Raw genomic sequence first — 23,775 nt, 5'->3', positions numbered from 1 at the left:
CCCTTCCACTGTATTCTGAAAAGGTAAGGACAACAAAACCACATTTTATAATCCAAGTGATTATTTACAGTTTATATTAATTGTTTAATTTTACTACTAAGTTTTAAGATATTTTCCATTTAGATAATTTCACTACACAAAAAATCAGAAATAGTTAACTACAGAGAAAAATCAGCACTTAAATGTAAAAATAGCCGCTTACCTCTTAACGTTCTTCTGGTGCGATGTTTTCCTCAACACCAAACACTTTCACCACCGTTTCCAAGTCCGTTGTGCTGCTCTCTTTCCATATTCCTTCAGTTGGCAGTTTTGCAAAAATGTTTTCGAAGTAACTGGAGCTGTTCTTGAAGCCATCAGACAGTACCAAGCATGAGGCAGCTGCACATGCACCAAACGGGAGCAGACTCGAGGGATTATGGCTTTTGCTACCAACTTTTTTTCTTACTGTAAGATTTTGAGAATGTAATCTTTTACTAACCTGGCTTTTTCTTAAGAGATTATTATACACGCCTTTCCTCTTGGTAGGTTTCTGTTTTTTTAGATTTTGTTTTCCAGTGTATGTGTAATTTACATTTACTGTTTCACATTGCTTTTGATCTAGCAAAGCGCAAACAGCCTCACTCTGAAATATATAGTGGATGTCTGTAGATGCAGGAGCAGAAATTCCATCAATATTCACCAAATCTTTAGAATATACTGCAAGACCAGAAGCAACTAATATATGTGCCAAATTGTTCTCCTCATGAGTGACATCTACTTCCAGTTTCTTCTGAAAACCGTATTCCCTAAACTGAAAAACTAGTCCTGGTTTACTTAGGAAATCTTGAAAAAACCTTTTGGCTTCATCACTCCAGTGTCTGCTTTTAGCAGGTAAGATGCCATTTAAGATACATGGATAACTGAGCCTTGGTAAATTCAACAGCTCCTCAGGAACAACTTTCAGATTGACTGTATCTGAATAAGGTATATAAACAGAAAGCCCATAGTCGACCAACATAAGATGCAAATACCTATCAGAGATATCAGAAATTTCTACTCTCATCCACTGATCTTCCAACTCATATCTGAACAAACAAGTAGAACCAGGAACTATGTGCTCTTGAGGCACAGTTTGCAAAGTTTCTGGTAGATCAGAAAGCAACATAAAGAGACATTTCATTGTGTCAAAAAAATCTTCTAATTGAACACAGAAGTTTGTTGGATCAGAAACAGCAGTGGCAATACCAGAATACTGTCTACCATTTTGGAGTTGTGCCCAAGTAAATGATCTTATTGCACATGATGACACAGGATTTTGAGATTCTGTGTTGAAAGTAATTCCTGAAGGCCGACATTTGTTTTCTTCAGCCTGAATAGCACTCAAATTTAAATATTCCAAAAGTAACATACCATCTATCAAAATGTCTACTTCCCAAGCAGAGTCTGAATATTTCAGGAAAAGAATGTTTATTTCCAAATGAGCGAATAAAAATACAATAGACTCAAATGATACGTTCTTAGAATTTTTAAACCAAATCCATTTACAAGGAACAGCTTGCCTTGGAATATTTCTGAGTTCATCACTGAGCACCTTGGTAGTAACGAAAGGCACTATTTCATACCTACCCATATCTACCAAGAAAACCAGCACTTTTTCATGAACATATTTTGCTTCTACTTTCGATCGGTACCATTTCAGGGACTTCTTAGATTTTGCCAAGCATTCCAAGCCTTTTTCAATATGTTCTACTGATAAAAAAGAGCTTTTCTTCTCTTCTTTTGTAATTAACACAGTTAAATCTGAAAATATTTTTTTGTTTTTGGATAGTTTCACATAAAATCTTCCACTTTTTGAAACATAAAGTATTTCAGCTCTTTCAAGCTGTCCAGGTTTTAACTCTTCAAAAGGAATTTTAACCAGCTGTTGGCAGGATGCTTGGAGGATCGCAGGACGTTCATATTCATTTGATCTTCCTTTCTTCATTTCATGAGTCTCCCTAGGGTTCACATCCTGAGAGACAATTGGAGGTGTATGTAACACTGTCTTCTGTAGTTTTGAACATGCTGTCCATTTCAGTAATTCATTGATAATGCACTTTCCATCACAATTTATATTAACTTCCCACTTATGCTCATACTTTTTCAAAAATTCACAAGACACAATTTTGTTACTTACTCTTGAAGCAAAATAATTCACAGTTTTGCTGTCCCAAATTTCATCAGGCTCATTCCATTTTACTCCACTAAGAAAAGAATGGATTCCTAGCTGAGGAATAGCTAAGAATTCTCTCTTCAGTTCATAAATTTTAGAAATGTGTACCATTGAAGTATTGCCATAATCGATAAATTCTACTTCAAAAGAATTACCTGGCAAAATTTTCTTAATAACGGCTCTGTAAAGAGCATTGTCACCAAGGTACTCTGCAACCACAAGGTCTCCCACCAATGGCTTCACTGATTTTCTCTTTTTCACCCTATTTGCTCGTCTTTCATTTAGAGCATCTGCAAGTCTCATGATGACATTTTCACTCTCAACAACCTGAATATGGAAACTTGCTGGGCTGTTGATATTAGAAACATATCCTCTAACTCTGGAGTTCAAGTAAATGTGAGGTTGAGGCAGATCTTTGATCTGTGGTCTACCAAGGCTGCCTAAGTTTTGTGACGCTGCTTGATTCAACTCTTGCATGAACGATGGTGACAGAACCTTTACTGCTTTTTCACCTACTTCACTTTCCTCAAACATATGTGCAGATGCAGGGACTAATTTTATATCTTTAAGTCCATCATTCAAAGATTTCTTCATTTTGTTTTTTGACACAGTTTCAATTTTATAACAAACTGGTGGTTTCAAAAGTCTAGCATACACATTTGGGGGCTGCATTAAGTGATGTATTTGGTTATTGGGGTATGTTACCATACTAGTCCTACCCATCATATGATGGTAATAGTTGCTTTCTATTTTGTCTTTCAAAGAAGCAGCAAGTATCTTATTCTCACTGATTTTATGACCCTTCTCCATACAAGGTGTTTGGGCAGAATGTGTTTTTCTGTAAGTATAAAGCCATCTTTTGATTTTTTGATTTATCTGTTGGCACCCATCATACAATTCTATGCCAAGCTGTCCATCTGTCTCCCTAGACAATACGACTGCCTTTAATGGTTTTCCCAAGAAGTTTTCTTCAAACCAGCCACTGATTTCTGCTGGAATATCTACATCTCTAAGATCTGAGAGAAAGCATTCAATAGCTTGCATAGGTGTAAACAGCAACTCTGGAAACTGATCTGAAATGGCCCTCAACATATTTTCTTCTACTAATTGCTTATTTCCAAAATCCACGAAATAAACTAAAAAGCCAGATGATGAATCTGTTGGTATTGCTAAGGCTCTATATGAAAAACCATCATCTACATACTTGCATATACACAGTCTCATTTTACTAGAATCATATTTTGGACAGTTCTTGAGGTTAACAACCTCAGCGATTTTTGTTTCTAACATCTCTAGATATGCATTATTTCTACTAAGTTGACAATAGAATTTTTGGGGACTAAATACATGAGATATGTATACTTCTTCTATACTTCCAATCTTTAAATTAAAGGAAGAATAATAGTAACTATAAAGACTAATAGACGGTGGAAGAGGCTTTGATAATGTGCTATACTGTGCAAAACCACGACTCATGAGAAATTCTTTTGCACTAGTAAATGAGGATTGTAAATCTACTAAATTACACAAACAGTTTGGACGTATAAAAACTAATGCACAGATGATACAAGTCAATAATCCTCTGGATGAAAAAATAAAACTTTCCAAGTCTTTGGATGCTTCTCTTGTCCAAAGGAATAATTTACAACTAATGGGTTCAACTAAATGGTTAAGACAACACCTGATGGCTTGGCTTTCTAAAATAAGGAATTGTGGGTTGATAGCACAAAGGTCTTTAATTAAAACTCTTTCTTGGTAACCATAGTCAACAAATCTTATGTAAACCTCTCTTTTTGATACCTGTGTCAAAACAGCACATCGATGCCACTTTCCGTCTTTGGAATACTTAGCAACACAAGGAATCTGTCCAATCTCATAAGGATCTGAATGGATACTATAATAATTCTGAATTTGTTCCATTAGCAATTTTAAGTCTTCTAATTTACACTGTAGCTGGCATGAAAAGTCATCTGGACCACAGTAATAAGAACATCTAACTTCCAGAATTGTTCCTGGTTTAAACATATATTCTTTATAGGGCCATACTGACTTAGGCCCAAGAAATATGGATAAAGGAGATTTTAAACCTGATAAATTAACAGTCGAGTACTTTGACAAAGACAAGTTATTTTTCTCTAGGTTATGTGAATGATACACTTTAGATGCAGGCACATTGAGAGGAGTAGATACAACTTTTCTAATATTAGCACTGCTTTTAGATTTTACCATTGGATGCTCACTTACAGATTTTGGAAAACATTCTGGTGATACTTCCCAATATTCTGCATAGCCAGCGTGTAACATAAGAGAAACAACATCAATATTTTCTGAGGATTCAATACTCTGAATCTTTACAGTATACTTAGCATCCTTTTTTGCTATCACTTGAAGCAAAACAGCTTTGTTCAAAACAATCTTTTTAAAATAATCAATTGCTGCTTTTACCCATAAATCTTCAATAGGCAATACATGTGCAAGTGAACAGCACATGGCTAAAGCAGGCAACTCACAAAACTCTGGAAGCAAAATTTTCACATCAAAAAATGGTATTGAATCAGTATTTCCGTAATCTAAAAAATAAACATTAATCTTATAACCGCTAACCTCAGTGATGACAGCCCTGTAAAAATGCCTGTCCTTGCTGTATCTAGCACAACAAAATAATCCAGGCTTAGGATTCCTTAGAATTAGTTCATCATTTTCACATAAATCATAAAATTTGTTTATATTTTTCATTATATATTGAAATTTATTCTGATGGTCATTAGTGCGTACCCAGAAATTTGATGGGTTTAATACATATGCTACAAAAGCTATGTAGGTAGCCTCGATCTCCATTTTCACAGTTTTAATAGAAAAGTTTACTTTAAGAATATCTTTGTGATTTAGATAGTCAATCAGTTGTTCACAATTTCCAATATGACTCTCAACAGCAGACACACTTGTCTTCTGCAAATTTTTAGAGGTTTTAGCATCTGACACTGGACAAAGCGCTTGCGTGCCGGTCTTCAATAGAGAATTCATTGTGGACTCTTGAGTTTGCAATGTCACATAGTACAAATGTTCATCTTTATTAAATCTATCAATGTGTGCATATACTACCTGCCCCAATAGGGCTTGTTTAAACACATTCAGTTGAAATTTTCTTGCATCTCTATCTGAACTATGTAGACATGTCAGAGAACATGGAAATGAAAATAATGGTACTAAAATAAAATCCTGCTTAAGTTTCTTTACATGGATTGAAGGGATCGCTTCACTACTGCCATAATCCATAAACCAAATTTTTGTTTTGTTATTGGGCAAGAGCTGCTGAAGAATCCCCCTATGCCACTGTCCGCTTCCCCTTCGTGCAACACAAAGTAATCCAAAATTGTCACAAGTAGGAACAGTTTCTTGACTAATAACATCATAATGTAAAGTCATACACACTGCCAATTTTTCCAGCTCTGGTATCCATTTAATTAATTGACAATAAAATTTGCTTGGGCTTAATGCAGATGATACCTTTACACTTTCAGTACTTCCTACAGACAAAGATGGCTGCAAGTTATCCAGAACATGTTGAATATCAAGTAAAGTATCATTATTACTTAATGACAATTCAGGCCTTTTATGTTGTAACAAATCTGGCATTTGTTGAGGGAATTCTTTTAACATTTCTACAACAAGACGAAATGAATCTTCATCAATAAATCTTCCAAACTGTAATTCAAGAGTCTGGGATATAATTTTTGGCACTTCAAGAAGAATCATTTGCAAAGGCAACACAGCTTGAACAGAGCCTTTCACTTGCAATCCTACTAATGACTTGAAATAATTCAAAGCCTTAGGGGACCATTTTTCCCCAACTGGTAGTATGTTGGCAAAAATACCAACGACTACTCGTGGTGGTAACTCAAATAAATTGTCACAGCCTGAAGAAATCTGTGTACTATCTACTCTAATTTCTTCCCCACGATCTATGAGGAACACTGTGTAGAGTTCATTTTTCTTTTCTATAACCCTTCCTCTTTGCCATTCTCCAGATACTCTTTCTTCCACAAGACAAAGTTCATGTACAGCCACATTATTTTTTACTTTTGGAATATGTTGTATTTCCCTCTGCAATATGTGGTAGTCAAACTCACATTCACCATTATTTCTGCCTTGAAATTTCACCAGAATTTCCTTGGGAAGACATTCAATATGTGATATCATCAAATCCATATCTAAAGCTGTCGGTAATAGAGATGTAGACTCCATTTCTACGTGTTCTAAAAAGAAAATATGTACTAATTAGCCTCTGGACAGATAGTTCCAAATTTATCCAGCTTTATGTGAATTTGATATGCAAATGTAAGCCTTTTAAAAATAGCTACATACCTCTACTTTCATCTAATTAAACAAGATGATAAAAAAAATCACACATTGGAAAAATAGTGAGATCAGCAAAATCTGCTCACTGCCTCTATCCTTTGTAAAACTTTCCACCAAAATAACTAAAGAGAAATTTCTAAAATGGTACAGTGAATATGCAGTATCTCTGGAAAACAGATCTCACCCTCTATTTTCTAGAAATTTGAACAAATTTTGAATAGATGTTGTGTCAATAAAGGGAGCAAATAAGGCCCATTGGGACCTCCTCTTTCTCCCATGACAAAACCAGCTTCTCCTATTACTTCTAACAATCCTTGGTGTTTGAATTCCCTACTTTCAGTTTGCAGCATTTGGATCCTATCAGCATCACTGCATGCCAGCAGAACTCCTCCATTAAACATAGGTAGGACACACAGCACAAGCCAACAAAGCTCCAAAGCACAAAAACACTGTAGGAATGAATTACAAAAATTATCAAATCAACTCTTCCAAACCAGTATCCCTTTTTTTGTGCAATACAAAGGACCTCATGGAAAGTTTCATACCAAAGGGAACAACTATTTGTGCCTGATTACACATAGTTCTCACTAAACCAGTAACATCCAGAAATAGATTTTGGAGGCATTGAACTCAAACACCCTGCCTGAAGAAAACAGAAGTGCTAACAGATAACAAAGCTGCTGTTACATCCATTTTGTCTCGATTTTTCTTCACTGAGCCCAATATACTGAGGCTTGGAGGCCACTCAGCACAGCTAAGCATGTAAGCATACTAATCCAGGTAAAATACACCAAGGCCTGACTGCTCTCACACACACAAGGAAAAGGAAACAAAAGTGTTTAGCATAAGGGCCAAGTCCCTAACCATGGCTAATCTCCAAATGTAGGGAAATCTAAAAACAGGAAGATAATATTCAAGAAGAATAAAAGAGTCTCCAATTTAAAGCAAGGGCCCATATCCACTGTGATGCAACACAGCTCAACTTTCCCTTGACAGCTGACAAGAATGAGTTTCTGCAAGAATAAAGAAAAACTAAACATTTAAAAAGAAAAAGAGAAAACCAAAGGCATGCTCCCTCCACAAATAAAAGTACTAGAAAGAACAGCAAATAGCTATTTTCCAAAAAAATTTATTTCTGTTCCTAGAAAGATAAAAAAAAATTATTCACTCCTGCAGGCGTTAGTCAAGATGCAACAACCGAGATGAAGAATTACACCCACATAAAAATTTCAAAACAACAATGGGAAAGAGAACTAAATAAAAAGAAGAAATTTTTAAGAGAACACACCAAAACTTCAAAAGGAAGAATAGAAAAGTTTAAGGACACATGAGACCATGACATAAAATCTTAGTAATGTCTAAGCATTACCTCAAGAAAGACATGAAACAACAGCAACAAACAGAAGCGCTTTCTAGCACTTAAGACACAAGTTCACAAACAAACAGGGCTCTAGAAACATGTAGAAAAAAAGAGACACATGATTCAGGTATACCTGGGTAAGCAACTTTGGATTTTACTTTCTCCTAAGTAATTAATCTGTATGGTAATCAGCATGGTGGGAGCAAGAGGGATTCACTCCCAGCTATGATAACCTGATTTTATAGGAAACAATCAATGGGAAATACACTAAATACTTTCACTATAAAAGTCCTCAGTACTGAAGGGCCTTCCTAAGCCTTCTTTATTTAAACTCACCAGCTTCCACCTAATTTTCAGACTTCAGCTTATATCCTGAGCAATAATCCCTTGCAGCAAGAGAAGACCAGTTATCTTACACTGAATACCAAGAACATTTTCTTGGCATTACCCTAAAGATTGGCATAAACATTCATCTGGGTTAAATGGAAAGGAAAAATGAACAAATTTTCCAACCAATGGAACCTTATTTTGAGAATTAAAAGCAGATGTAGCCAGCTCCTTCATTAAATAAATGAAATAAAGGGAGTGGGCACGATGGTATAGCAGCTGATCCTCCACTTACAGTTCTGGCATCCCATATGGGCACCGGTTGTGGCCCAGCTGCTCCAGCCTGTTGGTGGCCTGAGATAACAGCAGAGGGGAGCCTAAGACATTGGGCCCTTGTAGCCGTGTGGGAGACCCAAAGAAGCTCCTGGTTCCCAGCTTTGACATGTCCATGTCCGGCTGTCAAAATCATTTAAACGGGGAGTGATCCAACAGACAGAAGCTTTCTCATTCCGTTTCCCCCATCTCTCTCTGTTGTTCAAATTTTCAAGCAAAAATACACAAATAAATAAATAAGAAAAGGGAAAATCATCCATTAAAGGATTTGTAGGAAGAAATTATTCAAACTATCAGCAGCCTGCTCTTCCACACTGTTATCATTGCTCAACTAATACAAACACCCTCATGGGGAATTTCACATCAAACTGAGAAAAACAGTCTGGCTTACACACAGCTGTCACCTAATGCCAGCAATATCCAGAAACAGACTGCTGAGGCATTGCACTCCAAGCCAGTGCAGCATCCCCCACCCAATAGACAAATGAAACCTCCACAGTAGACATAGCTACCACTATTATCCATCCTGCCTGAAGAAGATACTACTGGAGTTAAGGAAAAAAATGCAAATTAGTAAATGATGATCAATGCTTTACGTAGATGAACAGAAAAACCGAAGGAGCAAGAACAGAGTATCTATTGCAAAGAACTATGGAGAATTAACACATTCTTGTTCCTCTAAGAATCAGCACCAAAAAAGGATCATTTTAATTAAACCTCATGTAATAATTTGCCCCAAAGGACTCCACTATAGAAAAAAATAATTCTTAATCAGGAACATTGAAGAGCTATTCATATGTCTGTCAATCAACCTCTTCAGCTGCTTCTCCCTGCTTTCTCAATAAGATAAAGAGGTGATTCCCACATCTTTATAAATCTAGTCAATGTTGGCTGAAACAATTAAGGGAAAATTCAGGAAAAAATTAACAAGAAATTTAAAGCCAAACTAATTATGAATACAATGAACCAATATATCAATGTTAAAGACATACTTTAAATCAAGATTTTAAAGATTCACAGTTACTAAGCATCACATTTGCTAAACATTACAATACCAAACACAGTACTTACTCAAAGTATACAGAATCCCAACTTCAGGAAATTCGATCTTGAAACTCAATTGAGTAAAATGTGAGAAAAGGCTGCTTCTTCTTTTTTTTAAAATCTGCAAAAGTTATTTAGAATTTTTTCAAGACATTTTTATTTGTAACAGAAATTCTGATTAAACTATTATAAAATATAAAAAGAAAACATGCATAAAGGAACTAAGTGATGTTATAGAAACTCTACTCACGTTACTCATAGTCAGTAATTAAGCCATTCTACTAAATACAAACCTATAGAGGTTTACTATTGGGTTGGACAGTGCTGTACTGAAAAGATCAGATTCAGACACAGAATATATTATACCTGCTTCCACAATCACACATGACTTGATATAAATTCAAACAGTAATATGGGAGAACCACAACAATATAAAAATATAAATTAGTGAATCATATACTAATTAACATTATTCACTACTTTTGAATAATTATATTTTAATATTTTTATTTTTAAAAAATTAAATCATAAGTCACAAATTTATGAAATTAAGTAAATAAATAAGTATTTATAAAAATGTCATGCTCTCACCCATTGGGTGTTGTCTTCCACGGCTACCCAGCCAATCCAGAGCACAGAAAACAACAAATAGAACTGAGCGATCTTTGTAAATGTACTTTATTTTAAGCTTATTTTATTTACATAAAGTGAACAAATCGCATGTATTTCACAAAACAGATTCAGAAGCATAGTGGTATTTCCCACCCGACCATCCCTCCATCCAACACCCTACTTCCTTGTTCTCTTTTAATTTTTACAATGTCATAGTTTCTATTTACTTCACAATCACAGCCTTACAACTCCACTGGGTAATTTAACAAAAAGCAGATAGAAAAAAGGACCTACTTTCCTCAAGAGTATAAACACACAATGTAAACAATAATCCAATCTCAAACTGTCAAGCTCACTCACATATATTCCTTTTTTTGTACACTACTAATTACTATGGCTCAGGGAAAAAACATGATGTTTGTGCTCTGAGGGCTGACATTTTTCACTAAGCATAACACTTCTAGCTGCATCTATTTTGTTGCTAAAAACACGTTTTCATTCTTCCTATGGCTGAGTAATATTCCATAAAATATATATACCACACTTTATTCAGGCATGCTTTGATGGACTGACATCTCAGCTATTCTGAACTGAGTTACAATAACTATGGGTATACAAATAAATCTCTCATATTCTGATTTCATTTCCTTTGGGTGAATTTCCAGAAGTGCGATGGGTTGGTCATATGATAGATCTATTATAATATGATGGATCTATTATCACATTAGCAATGACAGGACCAAATTTTTCAGCAACACACTAGTCATTCAGTAGCACGTTATTTAACTTCATGGTGTTGTTTGTTTTGTTTCTTGGCTTTTCATTTAAGGGGATGTATAGTAAATGTGTAATGGAGACTATCATATCTAGCAGCATGTTATTTAACTTCATGGCATTGTAAATTTCTATTTTTCTTCCTAGTGTTGATTTTGTTTTGTGGCTTATTATTTTCGGGGATGTACAGTGTCTGTGTAATGGTGACTATCAGAGCCAGATGTGAGGATACAATGCAGTATGCATCTCTACTTCCAGACAAAGATGGACTCCCAGTGAAACTGTTTACTATATATTGACAATCGGATGCTGGACTCCCTGTCATTGCCCATGCCCACACTGATGGACATATGACTGTGAATGAAGAACTATCCTATACTAATGATATAGGAGAACTCAGTGAGGCGGGAGGGAACTGGAGTGTGGGTAAGGGAAATCCCAGGGCCTATGGAACTGTATCATAAATAATAATAAAAAGGAGTAATTTTTTTTTTAAAAAGAAATGTATCTTCTCAATGATAAAATCATTAATTTAATATTTGACATTAGTATCAAGTCTTCAAATTATGGTACTTTAAACTCTCAGTAACTCTTAATTTAGGCAAACCACCATGGGACAAAAAAAAAAAAAAAACAAAAGGAAAACTCGAAATGAAAGTAACATTGTGAGAGTTTTTCGAAATGCAGTCAGGGGTCACAGAAGGAGGCAGGACTCAGATGCCATTCAGGTTACTGCCAAGGCAAGAGAACTAATGACCCCCCTTTGACTGAAGGCATTTGCAATACATAACTGCACTGCACCCAGGTTTCAAAATGCACATCAAGAGATGATCAAATTCTGATTTAGGGACATTCTTCCCAAGTGTATACATGTTTTAATCTTCTGTCAGTTCTGCTGTCACTGTTACACAGACACTGTTCGCAATGAGTTTCCTCATAAAAGAATTTTTATTGTTTTTTAATAAAACACTGTTCACTTATATAAGCTCCTGCCATTCTTGTCTTCTCTGGGACACTGACTTGAAACTGTCTGAATTTGTGTTTGTTGAGTTCCAATTCTTATGACATCAAATAATGTCCTTTCTACATATGCAGTTTCTGTGTATGGCTTGATCAATGCTATATTTTCTTTTTTTTTTTTTAAAGATTTATTTTTATTATGTTTTTATTGGAAAGGCAGATATACAGAGAGAGACAGAGAGGAAGATCTTCCGTCCAATGAGTCACTCCCCAAGTGAGCACAACGGCCGATGCTATGCCAATCCGAAGCCAGGAGCCTCTTCCAGGTCTCCCACGCAGGTACAGGGTCCCAAAGCTTTGGGCTGTCCTTGACTGCTTTCCTGAGCCACAGGCAGGGAGCTGGAAGGGAAGCAGGGCTGCCAGGATAGAACCAGCGCCCATATGGGATCCCGGGTGTGCTAGGCGAGGACTTAACCACTTGCGCCACCACACTGGGCCCAATGCTATATTTTCAAATGTCTTCAACAGCTATGTGTAGTTGTCAACTACAACACTGAACAATACAGATCTAAAACCACAGTACGTACTAGATTTAGCTAAAAACTTTGAAGCAGGTAAAATAATCACTCCTTCCAGTAACAGCTCCATAGATATAATGGTTTTGATTCTCAGAAGATTTTCAATATATTAGTTTAACCAATCTTACAAGCTTTTCATTTTCCAGGTCATGAGACTAAAGACCAATACATTCAGGAGCCTGGTCTCAGGTTTTCTGACGGTTGGTCCAGCGAGCTTCTGTGTGTCTTATTCTCTATTTTTCATTCTTATTGCAGTTCCTGTCCACATGAGAGGGGACAGCTAAAACAACACGATGAAGCAGCAGCAGTAACACAAAGATCTAGGCTGATCATCAGAAAATCTGACTTAAGGCTCCTGAATGTTCCCAATTTTTACTTCTTTGAACTCGAAAATGAAAATTTTACTACACAGTTCAATTGTACTGAGAATCATCTAAAATATAGGCATTACAATTCTAAAGCTAATACATGCAAATGTTACTTTAAAATATTTGAAACAGCTAAAATCCAGTATTTAAAATTGTAACATGCTTTTAGAACCACATACTAAAGATTGTTCTACAAACTCGCCACTATTCTAACAACTGTTACCAATAGAAATGATTTTCTTCCTTATTGATTTTCCAACTTTCAAGTTTTCATAAATATTTTCTGAGAAACAAATAAAATATTTTCAAAATGCCACAAATTAAAGGAAAATATAAACATTGGTAGTGCCTCACCATAAGGTAAGCAGTGTGATTCAAAGCATTAACTCTGAAACATTACAATGTTAAGGCAGAAACATGACATGGATGGCGTTGAACCAGCAGCGGTAACATGCAATATACACAAGTACCTTAATGTGTTACATCACTGTCACAGATAAGACAAACAAAATTATAGTGATCATTCCTTCATTTATAGCATTAATAAAAACCCATTCTATCCAGAACAAAATGAGGATTTGGAGAGTGAGTTTTGGACTGCTTGTAATCTTAGGATATTAAATTTATGGTATTTTCACTGAATAAACTCAAAAGATTGCACTAAATGCTGAAATCCTCACAACTTTCAATAGAGTCATCCTATCTGGATAATGTGGTTATAATACGTGGACATCTGCTGAAAAATGTCTATTGAAACACTGATTATAGAATAAAAAGCTACAAACTGAAACAAAAAAGTAACATTGATCTAAATGAATACTAGAACTTATAACTGTTGATGTTTTCTAGCACATTTGACTATAAAATTAAACAATCTCAATCAAAATTCTGTAATACTTTCTGGTAGAAAGTGAAACACCCGATTACAAAAACAACATAAAAATGCAAATGGCAGCTACCACTGTGTCACAGTGCGTTAAGCCACGGTCTGTGCCAGCCCACTCCGTGCTGCCCAGGCTTCTGACCCAGCTTCCTGCAAAGTGCATCTGGGGAAGCAGCAGCAACCTCCCCCTGTAACTCTCACCCTTGCCACCCACGTGGGCGAGCAAGACAGAGCTCCTGGCTCCGGCCCACAGTGACTCTCCACGTTGCCTGCAGACAAGCCAGCAGACAGAACAAGGCTCTCCCTATCACTCTGCCATTCAAAGGAATTTTTTTTTTTAAAGTCAATGAATGAAAAGTCTAAATAAATGAACAAACTGAAAAAGCATGAAGAAGATTCACACCACCTTGTTTTAAGACAATGTAATTATTTACATTCTCAGTTATATTACTCAAGTTACTGTGGTATTTTTCTGGAAACAACTCATTTGGAACAGGTTAGAGAATCCATATATATTCTGATCAGCAAAATATCAAGTACTTTCCAATCAAGGAGCCCATAAACTTAGCAACTGATGCTGTTACAGCTGGTTAACACAAAAAGCCAAAAACAAAGTAAATGACTTCCCACGATAAATTCAAAATGGATCTTAGAACTAGGAACTATATTACATATAAGAACTAACTATGGTAAACATCTAGTAGATAAAAAAAAATGTAAGTTATTTTTGACATTTTTTTCAGACAAAAAATTTCACTCACAAAGCAAAAAATCAATACACCAAATATCAACAAAGACCCTCTGCTCTTCCAACGACACCTTGTTAAGAAGCAAAGAGGTCACAGAACAGTGAAAGATATTCGCCAAGACATAGCTAATCTAAACCCAGCTCCAAGATGGATTAAAAATTTCTGGAGTTCAACAAGATATTTCAACATAAAAATGGCTAAAGATATAGCAAAGCTACACGGATGAGACGTGGGTGCAGAGGAAGGATGTCCAACCCCACCGTCACTACAGACACTGATTCGTTAACATCCAGGTAACACTGGAATAACTACCAAGAAAGGGAGGTCAGAAGCCCTGGGGAAATTATGGAAAAGACTGGGTAGGAACTGGGAAATGGTTTGCCCACATAGAAAACAGCGTAGTAATTTTCTAAAAACAAAACAACAAAAAACACACAGCATCAGATGATGGTCCCCGTATTTGTGTTTCTGCCACGCACTTTGGAGAGCCTGAGGGAAGCCCCGGCTCTCAGCTGTGCCCTCCTGCTGACTTCCGGGAACAGTGAGCAATGGACCAGTGAACTGGAACATCTCCCACACTCTGCCTTACAAATGAATAACAACATTTTTTAAAAAGTTAAATACACAAATACAATGTTTACAAGACCCAGCAATCCATTCCTGCTAGGTATTTTCCAAAAAGAAAATACACAGCCTTGCATAAGCTTGCATGACACTGTTCATAACAGCTTTAGTCACACAGGCAAGCCAAAAACTGGAAACCCATGGACTATTTCATGCACAGGGTCCCTAGGTTTTGGGCTGTCCTGGACTGCTTTCCCAGGCCACAGGCAGAGAGCAGGATGGGAAGAGGATCTGCCAGAACAAGAACCAGCATCCATATGGGATCCCGGCAAGGACTTTAGCCACTAGGCTACAGCACCGGGCCCAACATGAATAATTCTTAAAGTAATACTGAGTAAAAGAGAACAGGCATATATACGCTGAATGCTCCACACTGAGAAAACTCCAGGAAGTGCAAACGAACGCAGTTTCAGAAAGCGGATCGTGAGTCACATGATGCAGGAATGAAGGGATACCACAGGACCGAAAGCACAACAGGTAGCTTTGCGGTCGCCAAGCGTCACCAAGTTACAAAGTATGAATATGTGCAAGTTAAACCTCAATTATACATTAGAAACACGGTAAGTCACATGACAAAAAATACTTAACCATGGGATAGCAGAATAAGTTACAGAGCATCGCTTGTACTATCTGATATCACTAACAAAGACGGAGTGAAGCGAACCTGTTAGTTTTGGGTCTGAGGAACATGATGTAGAAACCCACTGAAGTCGGGTAAGGGTGGCCAAGTGCACAAAAAACTAAAATGGTTTTCTACATCTGTTCGAGAACAAGTGGCTCCATACAAAGTTGGAGTGAAGGGTGCACATACTAAGCAACCAAATCAGAAAGATGAAACTAGAAAAAGGGCGATTTTCTAACCTATCATACTTAACAGTCCCAACGAGCGCACATTTCACAATACACACATTCACAGATACTAAGCATGCGAAAGTGCCGTGGCGCAATTAGGTGACACAGCAGACGTGAACTTCAGAAGTGCACCCCACAGACTGCGGGGCTTCAGGCTCGCGGGGCCAGGGCGCGACTAGTGGCCTCCGTGTCCAGCACCCGCCGCCATTACGGGGTGACACCTGGGACCCCCGGGAGGAGGCGGGGAGCCCGGCGGACTGACCTGACCGCGAGCACCAGGGCTCAGGGCGGCCAGAGCTACCCCGGGCACAGGTAGGAAGGACGCCACCCGAGAGGCAACACGGCCTGGCACCAACAGCCCACAGAGGCCTAGGGCGGACTCACCTGGGACCGCCCAGAGCCGCCTTCTCGAAGGCCTGAACAAGATGGCGGCCACGCCGAGGCTGCGCGTGGCCGTCCCGTCCCCACGTGCCCGGGCGCATGCGTGATGGGCACGGTCCCCCGAGGCGAGGAGCGTCCGCTCAGTGCACCGCCCCCTGGCTGCTCCACTTCCGGAACACGTGTGGGGGTGTTCCGGAGTGTGGGGTACGCTCCCCGGGGTGCCTGCCCGAGCTCCCGGGGTGGGCGGCTGTGAGCTACCCGCCAGACCGAGTGCTTGGGGAGCCCCTGGGCAGGGCGGGGCAGACTCTGTAGCCTGGCACTGGCTTTCATCTTTTATTCTGTTTCGCCCATCTTTTCCTTGACAAGTCTTACTGATTTGTACTAGTTTTTCAACTGTTGTATCCAGTACCTATTTTTTTTCCTTACCTGTATGCTGTCCATTTTTTTTCTTGCATTGAGTTTATCCTATTATTTTTTCATCCTCTTGAATTGGGACATTTTCTATTTTTTGGCCTCTCTTCTTACTGTGAAAATATTAAGTTATTTTGCATTTAAGCACTGTTTTAAGTATATCCCTGAAGCTTTTATGGCAGAATTTTTTTTTTTATCATCCAGTTTAGAATTTCTGTTGAGATTTGTTTTGTGATCTGTGGGTCAAACGTATTTTGTCTTGCCATTTAAGCATATGTGGGTGTGCTGTCAGCCCTGATATTTGCTTATAGCTAGCTTTTATTAATTGCATAGCAATCTGTTTTATGAAATGGTTTCTTAAAGTTTTGTAACACTGGCCTCATGGATTCGTACCTCTTCACTTTTCAAATGTATCTCATCCTCGGCCTTTTCTGTAAGCTGTGTTCATTACTGATGTTGTTATCAGCCCTGCATGTTTCACAAAGTTATTTCTCCAACATCTTGTAAACTTGCCAAGCTTTGTGTTCCTGCATTTGGAGTCTCTTTTCTAATATACATAAAGGTTTAATATTTATTTCTGATGATTTTATCATGTTATCAATTTGTAATAATCTTCGTGTCCAGAAAATGCAAGGATTAAATGGTTTTACCAGATGCTGATTTAACCATTCCATTTGTTTCATTTGCTTTGCAATTTCTTTTTTCTATTAGCCTTCTGTGACCTCACGAACATGTTGTAAACAAACTGTGATGCAATGGTGTTTCTCTAGTCTTCTTTCTTTTTAAGATTTATTTATTTGTATTGGAAAAGAAGATTTACAGAGATAGGGAGAGACAGAGAGAAAGATCTTCCGTCTCCTTGTTCACTCCCCACATGGCCGCAATGACAGAGCTGAGCTGATCTGAAGGCAGGAGCCAGGAGCTTCTTCTAGGTCTCCCACACAGATGCAGGGTCCCAAGGCTTTGGGCTATCCTCCACTGCTTTCTCAGACCTCAAGCAGGGAGCTGAGCAGGAAGTAAAACAGCCAGGACCTGAACCGGTGCCCATATGGAATCCCAGCACATGCAAGGCAAGGATTTAGCCACTAGGCCATCACGCTGTTCCCAGTCTTACAAATATTTATTTAGTTTTAGTCCATTGGTGTTGATTATCTTTTCTCATAGTTTGTAATTTATTTCCATCATCTTGTTTTTTATGTTGTTTCTTTTTTAGTCCTTCGCTGTTGCTCTTTTGTAATGACTGATTTTTTTCTTCCCTCCTTGTATTTCTTGTATTCCCTCTCTTTTCTTCTTTTCCACTTGAGAAATTTTTCCTCTTATACTATTTTTTGGATTTCATCCTATCATTGTTAATGTTTATTTAATTGAACACAGTTTTCATTCTGATACTATTTCTTTGTTGTTACTCTATCAGTCTTAATATTTAACTGAACAATCTAAAGTTAATATCTATAGCTTCTGCTTAAACAATCGCTTGTGAAATTTTCATTTCATTTCTACCACATATGCTCATACACACACTCACACACACACACAAACATACATACACTAATTTACAAGCTTTTTTGGTTGTCAGTCCCTAAGAACATATTTATTGTTAAGATAATAGTAGTAGTTGGGCCCTATGCAGTGGCCTAGCAGCTAAAGTTCTCTCTTTGAATGTGCCGGAATCCCATATGGGCACTGGTTCTAATCCCAGCAGCCCATTTCCCATGCAGCTCCCTGCTTGTGGCCTGGGAAAGCAACCCAGGATAGCCAAAAGCCTTGGGCCCCTGCACCCACATGGGAAACCAGAAAGAGGCTCCTGACTTCAGATCAGCACAGTACCAGCCGTTACAGCCACTTGGGGAGTAAATCATCAGACAGAAGATCTTCTTCTCTCTTTCCTCCTGTCTGTATATTCTGACTTTCCAATAAAAATCAATAAATCTTATTTTTAAAAGAAAATTTTATTTTTGATATTTTATATTTATATACTTATATAAAATATATATTAATTATATAATTGTGTTACTATATAATATTTTGTTTTTAATATAATATTTTGTAAATTTTTATGTTTATTTTGTCCTCAGTTGAATGAAGCACTAACAATTGAGTAAGTCAGATATCAGCCTGTATTTCCTAGATTTCTGATTAGCGGTGAATTACTCGCCACACTCACTGTCCTCTTCCCATTGTGATTATTTCCTCCAAGACGCAGGAACCAGTTTGTGGCCCCGCTGCTCCATTTCCCATCCGGCTCTCACTGTGGCCTGCGAAGTCAGTGGAGGAATGCACAAGTTCTAGGGAATTGGCATGCATGTGGGAGACCCACAAGAAGCTCCAGGATTCTGCCTCATTTCAGCTCAGCTCTGGCCTTTACTGCCATTTGGGGAGTGAATCAGTGGATTTCTTTGTTTTCTCTTCTCTCTATAAATTTGCCTTTCCAATAACATAAATAGATCTTTTAAAAATTAAAAATGATTAACTAAATATGCCCTGCTGTTGCAATAGTAAGACTAAAAGTTTAATGGCATGATATAACAGGCTTATTTCAATTCTTTTCAACTAATTGTCATCTTCATGATAAATTAACTAAAAGTTACCTAAGCATAAAGGCTTTAAACTCTTCCAATCCAACATATTTTAAGGGAATTTTATATAATATTAAAGATTTTCTCTAATTATCTAAGGCACTGAACCTGTTATAGTACATTCTACCACATAAGTGATTTGCCGCTATTCCAATCTCCATGCCTTTTTAAATTCTAACCTTTAGGGCATAAAAAGGCAAAAAATCCTTTTTTAAAAACACATTTATTTATCTTTTTTTTTTGGAAAGACAGATTTACAAAGAGAAGACACAGAAGAAAATCTTTTATCCACTGCTTCACTCCCTTATAGCCACAATGGCCAGAGCTGAGCCAATCCGAAGCAGGAACTTCTTCCAGGTCCCTCCTATGGCTGCAGGGGCCCAAGGCTTTGGGCCATCCTCTCCTGCTTTCCCAGACCATAAGCAGTGAGCTGGATGGGAAGTAGAACAGCTAGCACACTAGTGGGTGCCCATATGGAGCCCCAGCACTTGCATGGAGAGTTTAGCCAGTTGAGCTGTCAGGCCTGACCCACAAAATCCCTGCAGATTTTGCTTTTTCTGTTTCCCCCAACACTTTGGTAAAAAGTTTTCCAGTTTGCTTGAAATCTGCTGGAAGGAGATGGACCTTTTGCCTATAGATGTCATATGACTCAAGTTCACTCGTTTGGCCTCAGCGGAAATGTCACTTCATCAGAGGAAATTCCTCACTTTGGGTGAACAGTACAGACTGGAACACTGGACATTTGTAAATGCCCAGTGACTTCCCAGAAAGGTAGGTGGGCATAAAAGTCTCTATGAGTTGATATTAAATCCCTTACCTTTCATAGATCTGTAGATCTACCTACCAACTAGGTAGGTAAACCAAAGCAAATGATGGGTCATTTCTCCTTCCTTTCCCACAGCGCCTTTTCTCAACTATGAAATAGATGTGTGCATTACCTTTATTTATTGCTTTTTATTCCCCTAGAGTATAAATCCCCTTTAAACACCAAAAAGTTAGGTGGCAGCTCAAAATATCAGCGCCAGTGAAGCTTCCCTCCGTAGGCCTGTCTTTCCCTGTATTTCTCATATTCTGTGAGTTGAACAAGAGTTGAATTAACAAAATATGGAGAGCTAGTTAAATTTGAATTTTAGCTAAACAATAATTTTTGAATATAAGCATACCTAAAATATAATAAAATATTCATTTCTAAAATTCAAATTTAATCGGAGATTCTGTGTTTTATTGAGCAACACTTCAAAAAGACATTTCTTTCATTTGTCTGACAATTTTATTTATTCATCTACCTCGATAACAAACTCAAAAATGTAGGGGAAGTGGTTCTAAAGTCCAAAGGTTTACTCCTTCTAGACTACAAATTCCAATGGTTTTAGAAACAAACACTTCATAAAATAAATATCTCATTGCTTTTAGTGTCTAAAAGTTAATTTATGTGTACATCAAAAGTAAGTGCACTTTAATGTATGTATATTCTCCCTCAATGGAAAAAAGCTTTAAAAAGTTACATCGAAATTAATGATTAATTTTCTGAGTATATTAAGGTTACGCACAGCTAAGTGAAGGAATAATGTATTTGATCATTTTAAGTGATTTTTTTTGAAAAGCACAGTGACAAAGAAAGGGAGAGAGAGTGGCGAAAAAGAAAGGGAAAGAGAATCTTCTGTCCACTGGTTTACGTCCTGATTCCCCCCGAACGCTGGGGCAGGCCGGGCTGACGCCGGGAGCCTGGAGCTCCATCCAGATTCTTTGGCATGCGTGGCTGGGAGCCATCACCTGTGTCTCCCAGATTCCACAAGAGCAGGCTGCTGGATCAGAAGTGGAAATCCCACAGTCTGATATGGGATGCAGGCATCCCAAGGGGCAACTCTGCGTGCTATGCCACAGTGCCGAAAGCATTGGTCATTTTTATGAAAGCTTTATTTTGTGTTAAATTTATCAGGGATTAAGGAATTCTGATGGCATCTCAGGAAGCCATTTTTCACTTCAGATAATCCCTAATTTTAACACACGCACACAAACACAAAACCCTAGATAAGTATTTGGTTTACCAGTCGGACATTAAGAGAAATGAGAGCAATAGGGCAATGAGAGCAAAAATGCTTCCGGGTCAGTCTCTTCCTCATCATTACACCCATCATTATCTGTAAATACATATTTGCTGATGTGGTTTCCTGACATCTGTTTCTCCAACATCAAGCTTCAGAAAACCAAGCCTGCACACCATAAGTTTACTGTGAGTGGAAGTGAGACGTAAGATGGGCAAATGAATTTCTACGCAGGTGACATTCTGCAGTCTCACCAAGAAACAAGATGATCCCGGAACAGGTCAGCAGCACAGAGGCTGCAGCTCTGAAAAACACCCTGGGAGAAGCAACTCCCTCAGGACCGAGACGGACTTTGTCTTTTGCAGGTTTCCCCATTCCTTTTCCTCCTTTGTCTTTAGGGAACAAAGCACTTTGCACACAGCAACAGTGTGCATGCCCACACACACACACACACACACACCAACTGCTTTGCCAAGCAGAGTAGCAAAGCTTGAATACATACAATTGTTCCAAGTGTTATTTTCAGCAAATCATGGCCCTTCGTGACTGTGTGGTGCTGGTGGAAAAAGACAAGCCACTTTGTTCCTACCTGTCTTATAGGGGAAATGGAATACGCAAGGTGGGGTCAGTCCCATAGTCCCGTTAGTGTGACCCGTCCTCGGAGTCGCCCTTAGCCACTCGGCTTAATTCTCTCCCGAGTGCACAGTACACACCACGCCCCATGCTCCCCACGGACAGGGACAGTTTCCTTCTAGTTCTCAGAGCTTCCAATATCCTAGAAGTTAAATCTATTTTTTCTATGTGTCTACTAGCCACTTTCTGCATTTTAAACACTACATAAATTAATAACTTGTGCAGGTAATTCTTTTTATATAGGCTTTATAGTTCTCTCGTTGGTTATTTGAGTACCACCAGGAGGCAGCATGAACTTGCTCAATAATCCTGCTGGATTCCTGTGCACTTGTAAGAGTCATCCTGTTAGTTTAAGATGCTGACCATTAAACCTGTCCATTTTCCTTTGAAACAATATCCAATGTTAAGATGTGGGGAAACTGACACCATTGTAAATTTATGGAATACATTAAAAGGGACAATTTGAAAAATGGACATCTGAAGCATTAACATTGTTTATTGTCTTTCTTTTGGTATTTTCCTTTCCCAGACTCCCAGAATTTCTCTTAGGAAAATTCTTGTCAGTTAAGATGTAACATTAGGGCATTCCAGGCAGCGTGCTTACAACGCAAGCATTGTCACGGTACAGTCAAAGGAATTCAGATCATAAAATGACAATGCTGTGGACATCACAAATGCCATTGCTGGTGTCTTCCCAAATGCCACACATACCAGATATGATCAGCAGGATGCTTCTAAACTGGGACATGCAGAAATAGCTTTTGCTTGTGTCTCCTCTCTGTTATACACACTGTCCTGGCTCAGCATGCCTCCTTTCCACACACACCCAGATTCTTCTCCTCCCCTGGCTCCCCCAGGGTCTTCAATGCCAGACTTGATCCCACCACCCCTGCCCTGGCGCCCTTTCCTCTGCACACAGCGTATCCTAGATGAGTCACCAGACAACCCTCCCCGAGCCTGGCAGTCAGCTCAGTTCTTCACCACCTCCAAGCCCCGCTTCACCACATTTCCCCAAATCCCCAGCTCCATCCCTTCTCCAGAACTCCTGCCTGCCTTCCTGACCCATCACTTAACCTCCAGCCTCCTTTTTTTTTGTCCACAGATGCCCCATGTCCCTCCCCCTCCAGTCCCTTAGCGGCAGCAATTGCTTGCCCAGCCCTACAAAGGTTCTCTCTCGGTCCGTTCCTGAATCTTACAAAGGCTCTTTTCCAGCCAGCGCCTATCTTTAATCTCACAGTCTTCCTTGTTGCTGACTGAAGTCTCCTTATTACTCAACTTGTTTTTCAAATAGAGCTTCCTAAAACATCTTTTTTGATATTTAGGAAATAACCCTGTCATCCCGCTTGGTCCTGTGTTTGCACACGGTAGTCAATCATACAGCAGGCCACTTCTGTGAATGTATAGGGAGTGCACTGATTGAACTCACAGATCAGGACACGTTCTCACGTGTGTTAAAAGGTAGTTAATATTTCCTGTGAGTTCTGATTTAGAGAGTACGGGTAAGCAGATGAGAAATGAGACAAAAGTGTAAAAATGACGTACAATCTCGCTTAAAAGTCATCGTTAGCTTTGTAGGGAGGAATTCTTTTAGAAGTTAAAAATTGAAGAGTAAAAAATTAATACGTTGGTTTCCTTTAATAAAAAAAAATATGTTGGCACCTTGTATGAGAGCTGTAGTGTCTCTAGGTTCAGAACAGTCCTTACTGCAGGGCCCC

At 38.4% G+C, this 23,775-nt stretch overlaps 1 protein-coding gene across 1 annotated transcript; it reads right to left on the bottom strand.

Moving 5' to 3' along the window:
* Positions 1-205: 205 nt before the first annotated feature.
* TDRD15 (tudor domain containing 15) lies at positions 206-6,436 on the bottom strand. The gene has a single exon (XM_040992736.1). The coding sequence runs from the start codon at positions 6,434-6,436 to the stop codon at positions 206-208; it is 6,231 nt and encodes a 2,076-aa protein (XP_040848670.1).
* Positions 6,437-23,775: the final 17,339 nt, after the last annotated feature.

Source organism: Ochotona curzoniae, unplaced genomic scaffold (assembly GCF_017591425.1).
Source record: "Ochotona curzoniae isolate NIBS_2020 unplaced genomic scaffold, NIBS_Ocur_1.0 contig_883, whole genome shotgun sequence".
Lineage (NCBI taxonomy): Eukaryota > Metazoa > Chordata > Mammalia > Lagomorpha > Ochotonidae > Ochotona > Ochotona curzoniae.
Note: the sequence above shows the minus strand (reverse complement) of the source record. Positions and strands in the feature narration are given on the sequence as shown.